We start from the raw sequence: 21,174 nt of genomic DNA, 5'->3' as shown, positions 1-21,174 counted from the left end.
CGAATAACAGATTTAAGTCAAAAATACCTACTTTAAACATTAAATTATGATATTATTTTGAAATCGATCTTGTAATGGATAATTTACAAATAATTTAAATTATTAGAATAAGAATGAATCTTTACATATACTAACGAAACCAGAATATTTATACCTAGTTTGACACATAAACGTGTTTTTTTTCACTATTTTTCTGTTTAAACTTATAATATTGCAGATGTAAAAAGCAGGAATACTATACATTGCTTAGTCTAATTCTTATATTATCATTAAAATACGTTTGCCGTTCTAAATCATGATTGGAAGGGTTTTGATGGCAAAATACAAGCATTTACGGATATTTTAAACCATTTTAATACTATTCAAATCCAATTAAGCAAGTGTTACTACATCATATTGGAAAACTTTTACTTGTATTCCTATTTAAGTAAAAAAAGATATGAGCATACAGATTTATTAATGCCAAGATTCAATATTAACATATTATTTAAAGTTTACTAGATAGAATTTAGCAGATTGAAGATAGGTGGAGGATGTCTATGGATAAAATAATCTTTAAACAGATGCTTAAAATACAAGATTTAGTGGATCTAGATGATAATAAATGGTAAAGTTTTATAAAAAAATTGTAACAAGATAGTGTGGCATTTTATTGTATTAAAAATTCAAGAGAGTTCGCTACAGCTTATTTTATACATAATATTAGTTTCACATACTTGCAGCTTCCGTTGTTAAATATATTTGAGCAAATTTTTTTATAAATGTATATTATGAAGGTTTCAAAAGAAAAAACCACTTGTGACACTTAATTTCTGCCAGAGAAAGTTATTTATAGGAACTCATTTTAAAATATAAATGTATAGATCTATATATACTTGAATTTAGTTAAGATTTTTGTGAAACTATTTTTATAGAAATCATTTTATTGCAAAAGCCGATGTACGCTCATATTTTATGATTCGATGTTGTAGCTAAAAAAAAGAATTCTTTAATTTAAATAGTTAATAAGTGAAGAGTATATCTAAATCATTAAAAAAACACGATTGGATTAGTCATATCTGCAATTATTATTAGTAGCATTGAGCAAATCACATATTTAAGTTTTAAATTTGAAATGTGTTATTAAAAATACAGCGATATAATATTTGATGTCTTTAGTAATTAGGCGTGATTTTTATACAAATCGCATACGTTCGTAAGTGGTTTTTCTAACACATAAATCCCAATGCTCGCCATTTTTAGATTATAGCTTTTAAAGTTATTTTGATTTAAAATAATAATTTACAATTTTTTTTACATTGAAATTTATCATAGAAAATTTTGCATCATATATCAAACCATTTTTGAAATTTTATTTTGCGGAATTAATTTATCTGCAAAATTATAGAAATATTATTATGTTTTAAAACAAATAAGGCATATTTTAATTATGAAAAATATAAAAAAGAAACGTGGAAGACCCATATTCAAGCCATTATCATTATATGCCAAGCTAATTAATTAAAAGATTATATCATTTTTTTAGGTATATTCGCGGTTTTACAAAAATAAAATACAATAGAATTTTGTAAAATTTTCACAAAAGAAATGGAATTTAAACAATCTAAAAAATTTTATTAAATTATATTGAAAAAGGATTTAAACGGACTCATATCTAATTTTAGTGGTAAATGATAGAACATACAAATTATAAAAAAAACTAGATTATAAAAACATATCAAGATGGAGTAGTGTATAAAAACTGGCAGATAAAAAAATACGTATTTTGCATATTAAATTCAAATCAAAAGTCAAATTCGGATATAAAAACAAAATATTTTAAGGTTATAGAATTGTTGTGAAAAATCATAGCATTAAAATTAGTTAGATTAATGATTATTAACATAGAATAGTCGTTTAAAAATAATTATTATGACCAATTATGATCAAATATTGATCCAAAAATCAAATAAACTTATTCAAACATTCAAACCAAATAAAAGATAACATGAATACTATATTATCGCTGATTTACGAGATTAGTGTATTTTAACGATTGAATAAATTTCAAAGATAAAATGAAAATGCAGATAGCCACAAAGATCTCAAGAACATCGATTAGATCGATATTCATAGATGAAAAAAATGAAAAGATCTTGAATCCAGTGATATTATTACAATTCAATGGTGTAATCTTTTTCTTTAATGAAATATTAATCACAAAATTAAATTTAGTGTTTACCATCTAATACACTTTCTTGCTTTTATTCCATAAATAAAAAATAATGGTCAATTGGCGATTATTATATTTTTTTTATCCAATCTCAATCAAGTTATTAATTCGATTAAAGTTTCATTAAAATATGGTCGACTCAAATTTCATTTTATTTGATCTATGGATATTTATATTTTTTCAATCAGAAACTTAGATTGTTTTTTATTATAGATTTGGCTCATACCCTTTTCCAGCTAATTATGTTTATAATATTGTTCAATGACTCTTCTTCTTTGAATACTTAAGAGTTTGGTTGATTCAATATTAATATTTTAATCAATTCCACAGATGTAATTTATTCAGCACTGTAAAACTAGGAATTCTTATTTTATATACCCCATCTTTTTTATATGTTATTTATAGATTTTTGTCTTTTATCATAAGTCGTATATTAAGGAATTTGGGATGACAACGGAAGCGGAAGCACATGCATCAACAACAATATTGAGAAAAACACAGAATTTATAAGCCTTTAAAGTAGAAGATATATTCAGGAAGACTGTAAGGACGATGTACTTATAAGAATATACAATAAATCTGTAATACAGAGCAATCTAAAGTTTTAACCGAGCAAAAATGAAAAGTTAAAGGAAAAATTAGCTACTAAATAATCGCCTGTCAATTATTTATGCCATCTGAACGTGTTTTCTAATCCTCCTTGACAATTGGGCGATTCTATTATTTTTATAATTTTATTGTCTTCTATATGAAATTTGAATATATTATAGACTTTATAAGCATTCATTTTATGTTATTTTTACATATCATTTTTTTTATGCCTATTGATTATAATGTTCATATTATTGCATCCTTTACACACAATAAAAATCTTGAATTCATAAGCCTAGTATTCGAACATATTTATATGCATACCATAACTTGTTATTGTAGGAAAATAAATGTAATTAAGAAATTAATGATTCTTCCATGGCATAGCATTCAAATATAATTCAAAGAATTTTCATCGGTGAAAACATTTAAAATTCAAATAAAAACAATGTTTATTATATTTTTTCACGGTTTACATCAACTACATAATTTTACATTTCCTTTCATGTGTACTATATTTTATTTATTTGACCGAACTATTGACATTAAAACTAAGTTGAATATTGCACAAACAACATTTGTTATTTTTAAAATGATTTATAATCAGTCTATAATTTATTTTTTATATTTTCGGTTTATGTCGGTAAAGGCCCTATTTGTTCAATTTATAGTAAATTAAAATATGCATATGTCGAAAAATGCAATTCTATTATAAACTTAGCATGATTTTATAATATTCTAGATACATAAGCTTTTAAAAATCGATAAAACAATTATGGTGCCTAAATCTGTTCAAAAATTTTCGAAAGTAATTTTACCTTGATGAAGCCTCTGGTCTAATATGAACTATAGAAACTGATTTGCCTCTTTAAATCACTTTAGATATACACGAACCGATAGGGACTTTGATTTTATACGCAAATATCATATTTATAAATTATCGATTTAATTTTAAACAGGTTAAATTCTAATTTTTAGAAAAGAAGGACATTTTATAGCATTTAAAGTACCCAAAGTAAAACAAGTTTCATTTGGAAATCTAGAAAATCGTGATTTTTTATGTAAATGATTTTACAAAGTATTAAACCAATGCTTCTTCGTTTCATAACTGTAATATATAAATTACTGGAGTCTAACTATATCAGAAGAATATTTATATTTTTATACTAAATCATATAAAAAAGGTCAGACATTTAACGTAGATGTTGCTAGATATCTTTAATTTTCTAATTCTGCTGCATTCTATAATATAATATAGTAATCCAAATTTATGAGAAAATTATTTCAAATAGAATACCAAGGATTTTTTAAATACATTTTACTGATCAAATTAAGCAAATAATAAACTATTTATGCATATTTGAGTTTCTATAACAAAATTTCTTTTGAAAAATTTAAAAAATATTAATTATAAAAGTAGGGAATAATTATACATAATGTTGGATTTAGTGGGGTTTAAAGCCTTAAATCGACCTATTCTTTCCTTTTTTATAATTTAAGAGCAAAATTAGAGATCTGGGGGGAGTTAATGTTCGTTTTTTATTTTTTATTATTTTGGTATATTTCTCTTTGATTTTTAGCTGTATTAAATTCTGGATATTTCCAAGTATTTAATATGTATGCTTTTTATAGTCATTTTTCTATATATTTAAGAGCACAAATTTACCAAAAATAATAGATTTATTACTTTTTTTCTCGTTAATACAAATGCATGTTTCACAGAGAATCGAGTTTTATTTTTTTTTATGAATTGCTTATAAAAAATATTCTTTAGATTTTAGTGCAAATTTAGCTCTTTTGTATTTAATATAAAATTTTTTCATATAAAATCGAATTAAATATTTCTAACCATGTAATGTTTGTATGAGTTATATTTGAGATCATAAAAATATATTTGCTAAATAATTATTTAGATATAACAAAAGTAACTTGCAAAATTTTCATGAAAGAAACGAAGATTCATGAATTTCTTTATTTATTCATATAAACTATTTTCTCATTCTTTTTTTTCTAGGTCATATCTTACATCTGGTAATATTCTTTGACCCAAAAGGAAAATTCCGGCGATAAAATACATCACAAACAGAAAGACAACAATTAGAAAGAACACCCATAGCTTTCCTCTTATGCCTGGTAAGTAATTTAAAATGGTGCAGAGAATACTTTTTAAGTTATTCCGAACCAAGTTAAATTCACTTTTTCCCTTAAATTCATCAATCGAACCTTTCACTATGAAGTAACTAAAAATACTTGCAATATGAGAGGTTGGAAATGTAGAAATAACACAAGGTAGAACTTTCCGTAGCAAAAACAGGGATTTTATATTTGGCATTTCTAGTTCTAAAATAAATAGAAAATAAGAGTATAGGGGAGGAACTACAAAACAGAAAAAGCCATAAATTGATACAACCCCAATAATAAGTTTCTTATTAGACAAAGTAGATGCGAAAAATAATCCTACGACAGTCGCGAAAATGTTGGATGTTAGTAAACTACCGAAATAACTATTCGTGGCGAGTTCGGGTACAAGATACCTGAGGAAACAAAAAAATATGACAGAAACCACAATGTTTATCATATTATTTAAAAAAAATATTCCCAAGTAAAAACTAGTTACAGTGTAAGTCCCAACCCCTATTTCTCTCTTTGAAATCAAAAAAACATCAAGAAAGCTCAAAGCGGAAGCTCTTAAATTTGCAGGAAACACCATGACTAGGCTTAAATTTGTAGAAAATAATAGTATAAAAGGATGTAAAATTCGCATTCGCTGATATTTTGTAAAATCTATAGCACTAAGACCCCAACTCATGATTATCGTCTCAGCGTCTTTTTCGATGTTTTCTTTTATTGCATAAATTAAGGCCAAGATAAACAAGTAAATTATCAATGGGCCTAAAATACTTTTTAAGAAAGCGAATTTCTTTTTTGAAATAATCTGCAGTTGTCTTTGAATCAAGATATAGATGTGAAAAAAACTAAAGCCGAAAGAAACCCTTTTTTTGTTTTCTTTTACACAATTTTTTAAGATGTCATCTTTTTCTGCTATACTAATGATATTAAGAGCTTCGGTATTACACATTTCTATTAAAAACTCGGGATAAGTAACATCTGGTCTTTTTTGCATACCAGAATCGGCTATAAAATTATCAATCTCGGATATAACACCATTGTATATTTCCTTTCCTTTTGAAAGACATAGAATTTTATCAAAAAGATCAAATATTTTTGAACTTGGCTGATGAATCGAAAGAATAATGATTTTATTTTCTTTTACTGCCAAGTCCTTGAGTACCTTGCAAACATCAAAAGCTATAGATGAGTCCAAGCCACTCGTTGGTTCGTCAAGAAATATTATTTTTGGATCACTAATGAGCTCTATTCCTATCATTACCCTTTTTCTCTCTCCCCCAGAAATTTTCACCATTAAAGACTCGCAACAATGTTTTAAATGTAATAAATTTATCAAATTATCGATTCTTTCCTCTATCATTTGATTAAAAGAAATATTTTGATCGTTTTTAATAGGCTTAGATGATAATCTAAATTTTGCGGCATACCGAAGCGTGTCTAAAACAGTTAATTCTTCATATATAACGTCATCTTGATCAACAAACCCAGCCTCATTCATCCACGTATCTTCGTTTCTTGGCTCTCCATTATATGTAATTTTTCCAGTGGTAATTGCCTTGGGTGTAACTCTACCAACAAGTGAATTTAGAAGAGTTGATTTCCCGCCACCAGATGGCCCTATGATTGCAAATAACTCACCTGGATTAGCTTCACCATTACATCCATTTAATATGTTAAAGTCAGTCGTTCCAACATTAGACGTTCTTTTTATATTCTTAAGCTTGATATGTATATTCTCCCATTTTAAAGTCATATTATAAGCAATTTTAGTTCATATAAATACTTTATTATTGATTTACCCAATTTGTAACACCTTTATTTTTCTTTTAATATACTTAATTGGTATTTTATCTCATTACAAAATAAAAAATCTACGTTTTTGACAGGTGGTTTTGACGAATAAATATTTAAATTATGGAAAAATTTGGAATTTTATATGCTAATATATTAAAAACAATGTAATATAATTTTCCTAGTTATTTTAAAATTTAATAAAAAATAGTTTGTACCGAGTGAAAATTTTATGTACAATATAGCATTCCTAATTATTTTAAATTATGAAAAAAAACTTTACAAGGAATTAATATGAATTTACAATTTATTTTATAATTAGACGCAAAAACTAATATTAATTAAACTTAAATGTTGTTATAAAATTGCTTATTATAATTGGTAGCTTTAAATAAAAATAAATTTCCATTGACTTTATTTGGAATGATTTCCATACAAAATATTTCAAATATAAAGGCGAATATAATTATATAAATTGCCTCTATATCAAACTAAAAAAACCGCATTCTATTGCTATTAGTTATTTGAAAACTAGGATAAAATTAAAATTGCATAATCTACGTAAAACTGATATGATATTAATATTATGCTTATCATTCTATATAGCTAATTGGTTCATATATAAGAATACATGAAAATTTTTTTTTAAATGCCAAAAAACTCTATCTTAATTAGATTGATATAATTTTTTAGAGCAAAGAATCATATGCGTTATAGACTGAAAAAGAAGAAACTAAATAATGTATGCATATAGAATTTTTTAATGTTAGAAAATTTTAATGTGAAAGATCAGCAATTTTTTTTTAAAAAAAAGATTATTGTCCATCGATAAATTTGTTTAAATATATTAATTGCCAAGAAAGGTGTCTGTTTTTTTGAAAACTTGATATGGTATAAGTATCTTGTACGAAATACTTTGTCTTTTTGATAATCAAGTGACTTAATATTAGTAAATTGTTAGAAGATCTTACATATTTATAATATTTCTCCCTCTTCTGGGCAAAATAAATAATATATCGGGATTTAGTAAAAAAAAATGGCATGTGGGTATTAAAGAGAGCCATGACGTCTATAAGTAACTATCGATATCAGAATAACATAGTTATTTATAAATATAATTTAAAAAATAGATACAATCATATAAAAATACTGCTTATTATAAAATAAATGTTCTACACACTTCATTAAAATTCAATTTAATAAAAAAAAGGGTCCTTACTCTGACCCAATGAGTTTCCAATCCAATTAAATATATTTTAAATACATCTCAACCGTTTTAGACACAAATAATATATAAAAGGAATCTGAATATCAAAAAAAAATGCGTAAACATGAAAAAAACATGACCAATTAAATTCTAAAGTTTTTTTATTTGTTGTATGAAAACCGGGGTTTTAAATAAAACGTTTACATTTATCGAACATAAAAAATTATAGAACTCGTATTTTAATGCATAAATAAGTGGTTTTGCTCTTGTGTTTTACGTAATCTTGTCATTTTAATACATTACAGTTAGTATTTTATATTTTCAAAAGCTCGTCAAATATTAAAAATAAAAGTAAAGTTAATAAAGAAAATTAAAATTATTTATTTATTAAAGCGATATAAAATATCTATAAAATATTAAATTGAATCATGTGCTTATAAATAATTATTGGTTTATGTCTAATAAATGAGAAGCATTACAGAACAAATCCAGATTAAAGTATCAAAGTAATATAATTTAAGCTTAAACTTAAACGTTTTTTTAGTTTAATTTTTAAATATACTGCAAGAAGCAAAATCATTATATTTTCTTTAAATATACGAAGAATACTAACGCGTATTCTTAACACTTTAATTTTTTTTTAAATAAAGCAAAGTCAAACATCTACAATTTTTATTTTTCATATTTTATAAATGTAAAAAATAAGATTAAACTATCAATAAACCTCATAATTTTAAATTGGAATCATACTTACTTTTTAATATTTTAAAATAAAAAGCTGTGATGGTTGTTCCGTCTGAAATTTCAACCAAGAATCTTAATATAAAAATCGATGATATGAATTTCACATATGTAAAGCATTGTTAACTTATACAACAAGTAATCAGTACCACTTTGGTTAAAGATATATAGTAAACAGGGGTAGGACGATCCAAAGTAAACGAAAGTTTATAGGGTCAAACATACACTTGATTGTATATTTAACACAAATGACTCGATTCCTGACGTTAGTGTAAGTAATAAAAGGTATAATTAGCATGATTTGAATTTTATTTGAAGCAATAATCCAATTGATGTATTCTCATAGCAGCAGTTATCTTTTTTTTCCCGTGAGGGGTTTTTACGATTATATAAAATTAATTTAATCGTAGAATATCCATTTAATACTTTTTTAAGCCTTGAAGGTTGTATAAAAGACACAATTGAATCACTTATGTGGTTGTGCATTTTTTCTTCTAAAATATAGTTTTTTTATATTAAAATAAATGATCTCAAATCTTAGGCATTTATCTACAATTGCCTGGTTTTCCTAAGAATAACACTAGGTAGCTTTATTGAAAAGAAAAGATCTGAGTAAGTACAATAAAACATAGTTTAAAATCAAACAAATACTTGAATATAGTATGTAAGTAAATGTAAATCTACAAGTATAATTCGAATTTGGATATTTATTGTATAAAATGAATTGATAAAAATTTAAGAAAAGAAAGGGATAAATTATTGTTTTAAATAAATACTTAAGAATTTTTATGATAATTTTTGGAAATTTTGCTTAAAGGTATTTTAGACAGCGGATGATAAATATTCGGTGAATATATATAATTTTGAGCCCAAATGATAAGACGGTAAACCATCGTTTTCTGGTTTTTATCTATATTTTAAACGGATAATTTTTTTCCCCAAAAATTAATTTATAGCTGTTTGTTTGTATATTAAGTAATAAATAACAAATTTCGTGTGAAAAAAATTAATAATTTTCATTATTACATTTACATTGCCAAAAATTCAAACATATATCCTTTTTAATTAATATTGCGAATTATTTATTGCAAAACTGTTTTATTTTCTTTTAAATTCAATAACTCACTGTTATTCTCATTTTCAACATAATATTTCGACCTTCAGCAGTGTTCATATAAAAACCAACCAATTAGATATATAAAATCTTTACTTTATTTGTCAATTTTGTGTTCAAACTTTAATTTTTTGCATATTTCTTATAGGATTTCTACCCATCGGTAAGGGGCCCGATTTTATAATTTACGAAATATTTTCTTCAAAGCTTTTTAGTCTATTTTATTAACGTCAATTTCATGTATATAGTATATATCTAATTCACTTATATACCTTTAACTCGATGTCCCCAATTTTATTTTCTTTTACTATATTTTCATCATAAACTTCAAGGTTTATATTAACGGCCGTAATTTTATTTTTCTCTCTTTCTACTTGCCTTCCACAAATTTTCGAATTTCTTAGTTCATTTAAAATACTGCATGAACAGCATCCGACTTTACTTTTAATTCCTGTAACTGGTTTTAAAAGTATTTATCTAAAATATTAAAAGAAGCCCATCTATTTTCTAGTTCATAATATGAAAATTGTGCGCTTCCTATTATAGTAATTTTCTTGGAGTTCGTTTTCCACCTTCATTGTTTATTTTTCACATATAATAGTGACTTATACCGAAATTTGGCAAATTATCTTGATTCTAAATTTAAAAATACGTTTTAGATATTTTAATGCTGCTTTTGTGTTTTCCATGATTTCTTAAATGTCCCACACTTCATTTTAAAGAAATTCATTCAATTATTATACATGTTTTATCTAATTTATATGTGTCATAAAAATCAAATTCTGGAGAACTTAATGGCGAAATCGTCTTTAGTTTTAATTTAATGCACAGCTTCAACATATATTTTAATATTTATCGTGCCCAAAATTATAGTTTGACAAATTTGAATGTCTCTAATAAAGGGAAATTTAAATAAAATTAAAAAAGTAATTTTTTTATATGGTAGATGGTGAACGACTTCAAAGTACATATGAAAATATGTATTGATATGCACAGTAATTATTTATAATAATCATAGAATGAAATTTTATAAATATTGTAGATTCTGATTATAAATATTAGATGATATACAAAACATGCAACAGAGTTATAGTTTAAATATGTATTTTTTATTTAAGGGCTATATTTATAGTCGTAATTTTAGTTTTTATTCTCAGGCACAGCTTTCTTGATTCTCTGTACACACAGCGTATTTATACTTTCGCCTTTCTTCTCCTCTTCAAAGTCTTCTTCAATACCGCTCCTTCTTTCGAGAACTATTAATTCAAGGGTTTTTCTCAATTCCAAGTTTTGTATATATGTCTCAACCTGGTTCGTGACTTCTAGTTCCTTCAGGTACCTTCTATGATATCGTGTCACCACACCGTCCCATGTTATAACATATGGAATAATTTTTGTCTTGTATTTGTATATTAATGACAGTTCAGATGCTAGCAGGTCATATTTTCTCAATTTTTCGTTTTTAGTTTAAATATATAGGTCATTTTATTTTATTGTGACTCGATTTATTATAATTAAATATAGTATCTTGAATACAAAAACAAGTTAGGGGTGGTGTGGTTGAGTGGTTTACAAGTCTGACCCCTAGGTCAGGGCTCGCGGGTTCCATTTCCACCCACCCCACTAATTTCCGAAACGAATTTACTCTAAAGAAAAATACCCAAGGGGGCGGCCAGTGGACCATAAAAGATAAACCATAAAGCACTGACAAGCCATGAGAAAAAGGAGGTTGCTGTGTAAGCCGTTGAACTGTGCCTTCAGTATTGAAAAAGATCCCACACCGTTCAGCAAGGATATAGGTAAGTGTAGAGTGTGGTTGTAGCTTGTAACTTGTAGCGATGAACAGTAGACAGAATCTCATTCCCTCCACATAATGACTGCCGCCTATGAGAAAGGGCCCAATTCACGGTGATTACGGGTGACAAGAAGTGCTGGAGGAGTCCCACAGAGAGACGCAGCAGTTAAGCAATAGTTCCTATGTATATAAAGCGAACTTCCTAAAAAGTAATAGAAGTAAAACATAAATAAATAAAGTAAATTCGATTAGAATTTTTTATCTTGAATACAAAAACAAGTTAAAAATTACCCCATATGTTATAACATGGGACGGTGTGGAGACGATATCATAAAAAGTACCTAAAGGAACTAGATTCACAAACCAGGTTGAGGCATATATACAAACCTTGGAATTGAGAAAAACCCTTGAATTAATAGTTCTCGAAAGAAGGAGCGGTATTGAAGAAGACTTTGAAGAGGAGAAGAAAGGCGAAAGTAGAAATACGCTGTGTGTACAGAGAATCAAGAAAGCTGTGTCTGAGAACAAAAACTAAAATTACGAATATAAATTTAGCCCATAAATAAAAAATATAATTGAATACATCAATAAAAAGAAGATTCACGATATTATAAAAACTTGCATTGCGTCGTATTTTTTTTAAAATATGTATTTAGCTTGTATGTTTAAATTAAGTTATTTTATTAGCGGTAAATTTGCATCAAATTGAATATCAATAGCTATATTAACGTTTAATCAGGCCAATTTCTATTTATCCAAATCATTATTGTCGTATATAATATATGTTATAGTACCATAAAGGAAGACGATGGATCAATCTAATAAACAGTACCAAAAAGAAATATCGACAGCGGGTGAGAAAACGTAAAAACCACCTTCACTCGAAGAGAACCTCAAGATGATGAAACAGCATGTATTTATAATTGGATATCGAAGCTGTCATTCTACAACCTAAATGGGAAGTCCTGTAGGCGAATAGTCAGCTTCACGCTCAGAAATACAGCATTTTACTGGGAGAGAGAAACACTGACGAAAAATCAGCAACAACTATATCAGAGCTCCTAATGTAACTAGACGCACGCTTCTTTAGTAAAATGAAGATTCTCATAACAGCCCTACAATTCCTCTCAAATGGCATCCCAGAGTCGTCGGAGATGTTCTTCGAGATGATATGAGAAACAGGTTATCATTGTGATGGCCTGTTTCTGTCACTTCAGGCTTTAATTGACAGAGTCATCTCGAGATCCTAAGCCGGAAATAAGAATTGCATTCTGGATATAGAAGGTAACAATCATAACTTCTTCCGGTTCAGCAAGTCTAAAGAGAAAGTTTTTCTTTATACACATGGAAGATATAGCTGGATGCAGAGAGCAAAGGTTGGCAAGGTATATATATATATATATACAAATAAAATGCAAAAAGATCATAGGGGCGGGTGCATGCACAAAAAAAGTAAAAATTGCAAAGTAAAAGAATATCATGAAACTAGAAATAAGATAAATACAGCGAAATTCATGGAAAAAAACAGACAACAGATGAATTTTGGGTGCCAAAAGTCTATAAAGAAAAAGGATGGCATTATGCTGAAAAGGTGTAAACAGATAATAACGAATCCAATGAAGCAAATTATAATAAATTTTACACAATTCTAATTATAAATGTACAAGTAAAAACCCTTATATACGATTTGGCTCTATCAATAAAAAATCACGGGTACTCCTTGTAAGAGAGCAGTTATCACAATAATACAGGAGAATATCGTAGAAAAGCAGGTTAAAATACTACCAACTAACAGAAAGCAAAAGCAACAAAAATTATAGAAATAAAAATTCGAGGAAGAATATAAAATCTAGTCTTAAAGATACATAATTATGAATAAAAATCAAAGAAGCTTTTGTAACAGAAGCAAGAATGCCGTATATACCACTGGGTACATCGAAAATCATAGAAAATCTAGAAGTGTTAAATATTAATTTAAAATAAATAAAAAGAGACGAAATTACAGACCGATCAGTTCTTATGCAGTCAATTTTAAAGAAGAACATCTTTTGAGCCGGGAAAAAGGATATTAAGAATACATCCTCTAGCATATTAACAACTGATATCACCTCCAAATGACAATGTATGGTAAAAAGACACGTAATTGATACTTAAGCACAAGAACCAAACTACCAAAGAAGCCGCAGAACCCAAGTTCATCTAGAAAATAAATTAGATGCAGATATCAAAAAAAAACAAGGAATGTTACAAAACTCAGAAAGCACATGGCGATGTATCTGAAGATCGTTTAAAAAGATAAATGAAAAATTCGGTTATACGTGGATTATAGGTCACTAAATGAATAAAAAGAAAAACATATATACGCAGCCTAGAATCGACAAAATAATTGATGATATGCCAGCAGGTGAAACCTAATCGTCTTAATGAATGCGACATCGGGATATAGTCAAATGACATCAGATGTATAGGAAAAGGAAAAAACAGCTTTTAGCTGGAAAGGTTTACTTTTGGATTATACCAGAATGCCTTTTAATACGCAACGCGCGCATGATATTTCAATAGATTATGAATACTGCTTTCAAAAAGAAAACTGATATTCGCGATTTCATATCTAGGCGATATCATCATTGTATTCTCAGAAAACACCGAGGAGCACAAGAAACATCAAGAAGTTTTTCTATGAAAATTAAAAGCCTGCGGACTGTCTCACAACGAACAGAAGTGGAGTTTTTAGGATATTTAATTTCACATGAAATAGTAAATCTTGACAAAAAATAGCAATTAGAGAGTTTAATAAACTAAAAACACCGTGAGAGATGCGTTCATTATTAGGCTATTCAAACATCTGCAACAAATTGATGCAAAGTTACGTGACTATAGCATATCTTCTGACAGATTTACTCAAAGGCAATGATATGAAGAGTCAGAAGAAAATTGAATGGCTAAAAGAGGCAGAAGAAGCGTTCAGGAAACTGAATAAGACATAGCCACAATAACAGAAGAGCCACACCAAAATAAGAAAAGAATTCATCATAACAAAGGAGTTTCTGATGCAGCAATGGGCACCTTGTTATCACAATTGCATGACCAAGGTAGAAAAAATTACTTCATTCTACAGTAAGAAGTTTATCAAAGCACAGCAATTATCTTCTACAACAGATAAAGAAGAATTGGCCGTGGAGAAAAAAATTATACATTTAATCACTATTTAAGAGAAAAGCACCTTTTACTAAACAAGATCATAAAGAACAATAATATATCAAGACAGCCTCGAATACATATAGCAGAATACGAAAATCCCACAAAGGCTACAAGAATAAAACTATAAGGGGGAGTCGAATATAGCGGATTTCTTTAGTAGACCAAGCAAGGAAGAACAAATAAACCTCGCCAAACAAGTTGTACTAGAATCATCCGAAAAAGAGGAAATCGAAAGGCAATATTATAATTTATTAGAACATACGTCACCAAATAACATGAAATTTCGCTAAAAAGAAAACTCAACTGAAGTGGTATACACAAGGGTTTCTAAATTTTTGTAGAAAAATGCGAAATATGCAGTAAGGCCGTAATTCAGGAAAAGCACAAAAAAAAAGGGACATTGAACATAAATACACAAATGAAATATGGGAGATTGATTTTATTGGTAGAATACCTGGAGACACAAGCAACACTTATATATTTCTAGTTCTAGATCTCTTTACCAAATAGATGGAAACCAGAAGAATTACAGATAAGAGTGGAGGAACAATAGAAAAAGCAATAAAAGATTTATAGTGAGAAGCACAGAATACCCACTATAATCCTTAGAGATAATGAACTAGAATTCTAGAATATACAAATACAAGAATTGGTTGATTATAAGTATAATATTCCATGGGAATTCTCATCACCGGAACAGTAGGTGCGGTAGAAAAAGCGAACCAAACGCTCATAGGAATACAAAATAAGGTTTTATGTTATGGCAAGAAAAGTTGGGGTCTGTTATTGGGATGAGTAACAAGCTAATACAAGATAATAATATCATTTTAAGGGGCTATTAATACATCACCATTTATTCTAAAATATGGAAAAAAGCCAACACTGGATAAAACCGATAAAATAAAGGAGTTAGCTCATTCCATAGACAAATCATCAAATAAAAAGGGCACAAATTTTTTAAAATACAAAAAAGCAATCATAAAAGGAAAACAGGGAATCCCATTAAATATTAAAATAGGGGAAGCAGTTCCGATATTAAACCCCCCCCCCTTTTATCGGCAAAATTGACAGGAAGATTGCAAAGTAAATGGGTTCTTTTACAGATGCTTATAAAGTCGATAAAAAAAGCTAAACCTACAGGTTTAATAAGACACATTTAAAAAGAGAATGCACGAACGACCAAAATGTTAGGTGGGGAGGTGTCGTATATGATATATAATTATAGTACATTAAAATGAGACGATGGAATAATATAATAAACAGTGCCAAAAGGACAATAATAGTCATCAATTTTTATTTTTTTGAAATAAATATTGTCGTTTACGGTAGAAAACATAAATATTTGTATATAATCATTTATATTTTCTTGTTTTTGGTATCAAGGATTCCCAAATCAGCCATATATCATTTTATACAATTTATACCACTAAAAACATAATAATTTCTTTATACTCATTTAAATTTTCTTGTTTTATGTATCAAGGATTCCCAAATCAGCCATATATTATTTTATACAATTTATACCACCAAAAACATAATAATTTCTTTATACTCATTTAAATTTTCTTGTTTTAGGTATCAAGGATTCCCAAATCAGCCATATATTATTTTATATAATTTATACCACCAAAAACATAATAATTTCTTTATACTCATTTAAATTTTCTTGTTTTTGGTATCAAGGATTCCCAAATCAGCCATATATTATTTTATATAATTTATACCACCAAAAACATAATAATTTCTTTATACTCATTTAAATTTTCTTGTTTTTGGTATCAAGGATTCCCAAATCAGACATATATTATTTTATACAATTTATACCACTAAAAGCATAATAATTTGTTTTACTTATTTTTAATTGCTTGCTTGTTTAACATAGAAAATTCCCCCTATTGTAAAAGGTTTTTATTATATTTATTATGTCGTTTTGATTATTCATAGTTTAAATTAACATGTAAAAATGTGTTTATAATGTTCTTAAATAAATTATCACCAATTATTTTTGTGTTTTAATCCTCGTTATAATGTAGAATATGATTCTTCTATGTGGTTAAAGAAGTATTCTGCGAAGTGAAATAATCAATTTGTGTGTATAGAAAAGGAATGTATATGAAATATATATTATATCGTATTAAGATTCCATTATGTAGGCTTTTAGTTAAATAAATCACCAGATGCATAGTATTATTAAAGTGTCTATTAGGTACAAACCGATATATTGGTGATAAGAAGAAAAAAATACAATTTAACAATACCATAGTTTATTTTAAAAGACATTCACAGATATTAGTCATGCTATATCAAGAGGTTTATCCCCTTTTCACGATTTACTTAATCATTTTAGCGATATCAAAAACCGCAGTTTTACTCAGCCCATTGTTTCTAAAAACGCCAATCATTTTTGAAGATTTTTCGAACATTTCACCTCTCAAGCTAATAACCAAAAATTGTACGCCACTTCCATTTCTGTTTTGATTGATGAAGTATTCCGCAATAACCGAAACATTTCTGTAATCCAAGGCGGCATCGATTTCGTCGAGGATGTAGAATGGAGAGGGTTTAAATGCGTGTATAGCGAATACCAATGACAGTGATGCGAGTGTTTTTTCGCCGCCTGAGAGGTTAGAAGTAGGGACCCAAGATTTTTTTGGAGGCATAACAGTAAGAACTATGCCGCTAGAGAAGGGGTCCATGTGGTCAACCATTTCGAGTTCTGCGTTACCCCCGAAAGTGATCATTTGGTATATTAGTTTAAGGTGTTTGTTTATTGTGTTGAATCCGTTCATGAACGTTTCGTAGTGAACGGCTTTAATTTTCTCAATCTTTTGTGATATTTTTTTTATTTTTGAGATGTGAAGTGTGTAAATTTTTTTGTTCGTGATGAATTCCGATTTTTTTATGCTGTACTCTTTGAAGAGGGACATATTAATTGCTGATGATTTGTCTTCGATGTTTTTAAGCTCTTTTTCTTTTCTTAATAAAATTTCTTTTGTTTCTTCAATCGCAAATTCATCATCTTCTCTATCATCATCATCTTGGCTATTATTACTATCTCTTTCCATATCATCTTTTTCCATATTATCTTCTATATCATCATCGTCTTCGCTATTATAATCATCTTTTTCTAGATCATGGCGATTTTCTTCTTTTATCTCAGTACAATTTGAATTTTCTTTTGTTCCACTATCATCAATGCTACTATTAGTTTCTAGTTCTTTCTGGTTCCTATTTTCACTCTCTTTTATATCATTATTATATTTATCAATATATTTTTTCATTCTATTTATATCCTTATTATTTTGTTTAATTTCCTTTACCAAAGCTTGAATCTCCGATTTAAGTTTTTTTGCATCTTCTTCATTATCAGCTATTATTCCCTTTACCTCGATTTCCTTTCCAAAATCATCACCGATTTCTTCTTTAATCTCGGTAATTTCTCTGTTAATTTCCTTAACTTTGCCGACAACCTTTTCATATTCCTTTCGAGCCCCTTCCAATTCTTTTTTTCTAATCTCAAAGTTTCCATCATCTACATTTTTATCAATTTCATTTTTAATTCTTTCAATTTCCCTTTCCAATTTTTCGATATTTTCTTCACAATTTTCTCTTATTTTGTTTTCCAAACTTGAATTCCGTTGTTCCAAGTACATCGTTTTGTCTATCAATGTTCCTAAAATGCCTTTTTTGTGTTTTATCTCGATTGAATCGGTGTCATCAATTTTTTCTTGAACATTTTTTATTTTATTTTGAATTTTTTCGATTTCTTGTGATATTGAGATGTGATTTTTTTCTTTTATGAATGATTTTTGTGAATTTAAAGATTCTTCAATATCTTTAATGTTTGCTTTTATTGATTTTGATTGTTTTATTAGGATGTTCATTTTTATTTCGTTGTTTTTTAATGAGTTTATCTGTGTTTCTGTTAATTTTAAGTCATTTAATATGGCTGAACGTTTTTCTTTCATTTTTTCAAGGGCACTTTTTAGCATTTCAATATTATTTTTATATTTTTCAATCTTAATTTCTACACTTTCTCTATTTCCATTGTTGTCTGTATTTTCTTTATTGCAACTCTCATTATTGTGTTTGTAATTATTACCGTCAATGTAGTTTTCTTTTGGGGTGGAAGTGTTTATAAGGCCATTGACAGTTCCACCACCACTCATTAATCCGCTTTTATCAATCATTTTTCCATCGAGAGTAACAACCTTTCTTCTTTTGTTCCCAAACGCAATTTTATTGGCCGATTCAATATTTTTACATAGCAGAGTATCACCGAAAACAAAATAGAACAGCTTTTTATATTTATCGTCGCAATTGATGAGATCAACTAATAGAACACCTTCATTGTTATTATTATTATTATCATTATTATTATTGTTGCTATGATTTTTAATTTTGTTTATGACAATAAAAGAAGTTCTTTCGATGCCGTGTTTTTTGACCAACTCAACGCACTTTTCCGCATCGCTTTCATTTTCAACGACATAAGAATTTAGATGAGATTTTCCAGCTGTACTCACACTCAACCCATATATTTTATCTACATTACCAAGGTCGCCCAATCTTCCATGAAACCCTTTTACATTTCCCAAAACATTATAAATTTTATTTCCCGTTTTTTTATTATTTTCATTATAAAGAAGATCATCGAATTTGTTTTTCCTGCTTTGTATTTCGTTTTCTGTTTCTAAAATATCTTTTTCGATGTTATCAAGTTTAGACTTTAATTTTTTGTATTCACTTTCTTTATCTGCAATTTCTTCATTTTTTCTTTCTTCGGATTTATTGACTAATTTCAGTTCTTCATTAATTTCAATTAATTTATTTTTCATTTCTTCCAGAGACTTATTTTTCGAGGCTATTATATTTATTTCATGTTGAAGATGTGATCTTTCGCTAAAAAGTGGAACAAGTTTAGATTCAAGGCTACTTATTTCATCTTGCATTATTTCTCTTTGTTGGAAAATACTCTTCCCATTAACATCAATTTTATTTTCATTTTGCTTAATAAATTGTTTAATATTGTCGCTTTCTGTTTTGTACCTTTTAATTTCTTCTAAATTTTGATTTATTTCTGTTGTAGAAATTTCTATTTCCTTTTTTCGAACCGTATTCATTTCCTTTTTATTTTTTACCATTTCTGTATACCCTTTTAAACTTTTCTCGAGATTTTTTCTCTTCTCGATAACCAAATAATTTTTTTTATCTGCTTCGAAATATCCTTTTTGAAGTGTTTTGACTTTACTTTCACAAACCAACATGTTTTTTCTTAGAACTATACATTCACTTTCTTTTAATTGTAAAAAATCTCTTCGTTCATTATTTTTATTTCCTATTTCTTTTAAAATTTTGATATTTTTGGCGATTTTTTGCATTAATTCTTTGTGATAAAAAGATTTAACGCTGCTTTTGAGTTTGTTACACTCATTAATTAACATGATTCTTTTTATATAGATGTTTATACAGTCCAGAACATGATCCACCTTTTCTTTTATGTAAATGTACTCCTTTTCATAAAACTTGAAGCTTGTTAATTTGAGCTCACTCACCTCAGATAACTCCTTTAACTTGATATCAAGGTCTGATTTAAGGTCCCTATAATGCTTAGTCCCAATAACTTCTTCAAGATAATCCAGCATGCCACCATAATGTGGTTTCATCAAACTAACATTCTCAATCTCACCTTGTTGAATAAGAAAACGCGAAGTAATCACATCAATACCATTTTCCACAAGAAAAGTTTGAACACATGAACATAAAACTTCTTTTCCATCAAGAAAATACGTGGACTTAGATCCCTTTAAAACACGTTTTAATTTATAAGACTCTTTTTGTGATGATCCAAAAATGTCACGAACAAAATGAACTTCAACCGAACAATTTGTTTCTTTTGTGTTTTTATCACTGTATATTAAATCACTCGTGACTTTGTGTCGCATTTTTCGGGCCGAAAAACCAAGAACAAACAAGAGACCATCTATCAAATTCGATTTTCCACTACCATTAGGACCAACTATGGGCATGAAATGTGGATCGATGTTCGAGATCGTATGTGTACCTTTAAAGGACTTGAAGTTGTGAAGAGTAAGAGAAAATATACGTAAATTGTATTTTGGTGCCTCAATTGCATCATTGCTAACTTTACTATCGATTTCATTACAATTTAATCTATTGTTATCAAACTCATCATCAATATTATTTATTGTGATATTTTTCAAACTAGTGTTAAATTCATCGGTAATTTTATTTTCAGCCTCAACATTTTCATTTAATATAGTATTATTCAATCCATTGCTAAATTTCTCATCCAATTTAATCTCAGCCTTTAGTGTATTTAATTCTTTATCTAGATTAATTATAGCTTGACCATCTTTACATTCATATCT

The 21,174-nt window shown here is 27.7% G+C and overlaps 1 protein-coding gene across 1 annotated transcript in view; it reads right to left on the bottom strand.

Annotated features, from left to right (window-relative positions):
* Positions 1-407: 407 nt before the first annotated feature.
* LOC147065018 (uncharacterized) overlaps positions 408-21,174 on the bottom strand; it is a 93,969-nt gene continuing 73,202 nt past the window's right edge. The window contains exons 4-6 of the mRNA XM_085957352.1: positions 6,399-6,571; positions 6,078-6,233; positions 408-419 (exon numbers count right to left, since the gene is read on the bottom strand). Coding sequence (XP_085813478.1) covers positions 408-419; positions 6,078-6,233; positions 6,399-6,571 — 341 coding nt within the window. The remainder of the gene's footprint in view (positions 420-6,077; positions 6,234-6,398; positions 6,572-21,174) is intronic.

This window comes from Rhyacophila brunnea, unplaced genomic scaffold (assembly GCF_057557595.1).
Source record: "Rhyacophila brunnea isolate RB1 unplaced genomic scaffold, BYU_Rbru_1.0 scaffold_67, whole genome shotgun sequence".
Taxonomy (NCBI): Eukaryota; Metazoa; Arthropoda; class Insecta; order Trichoptera; family Rhyacophilidae; genus Rhyacophila; species Rhyacophila brunnea.
The sequence above is the reverse complement of the archived record's forward strand: the minus strand, read 5'-3'. Positions and strand labels throughout refer to the sequence as shown.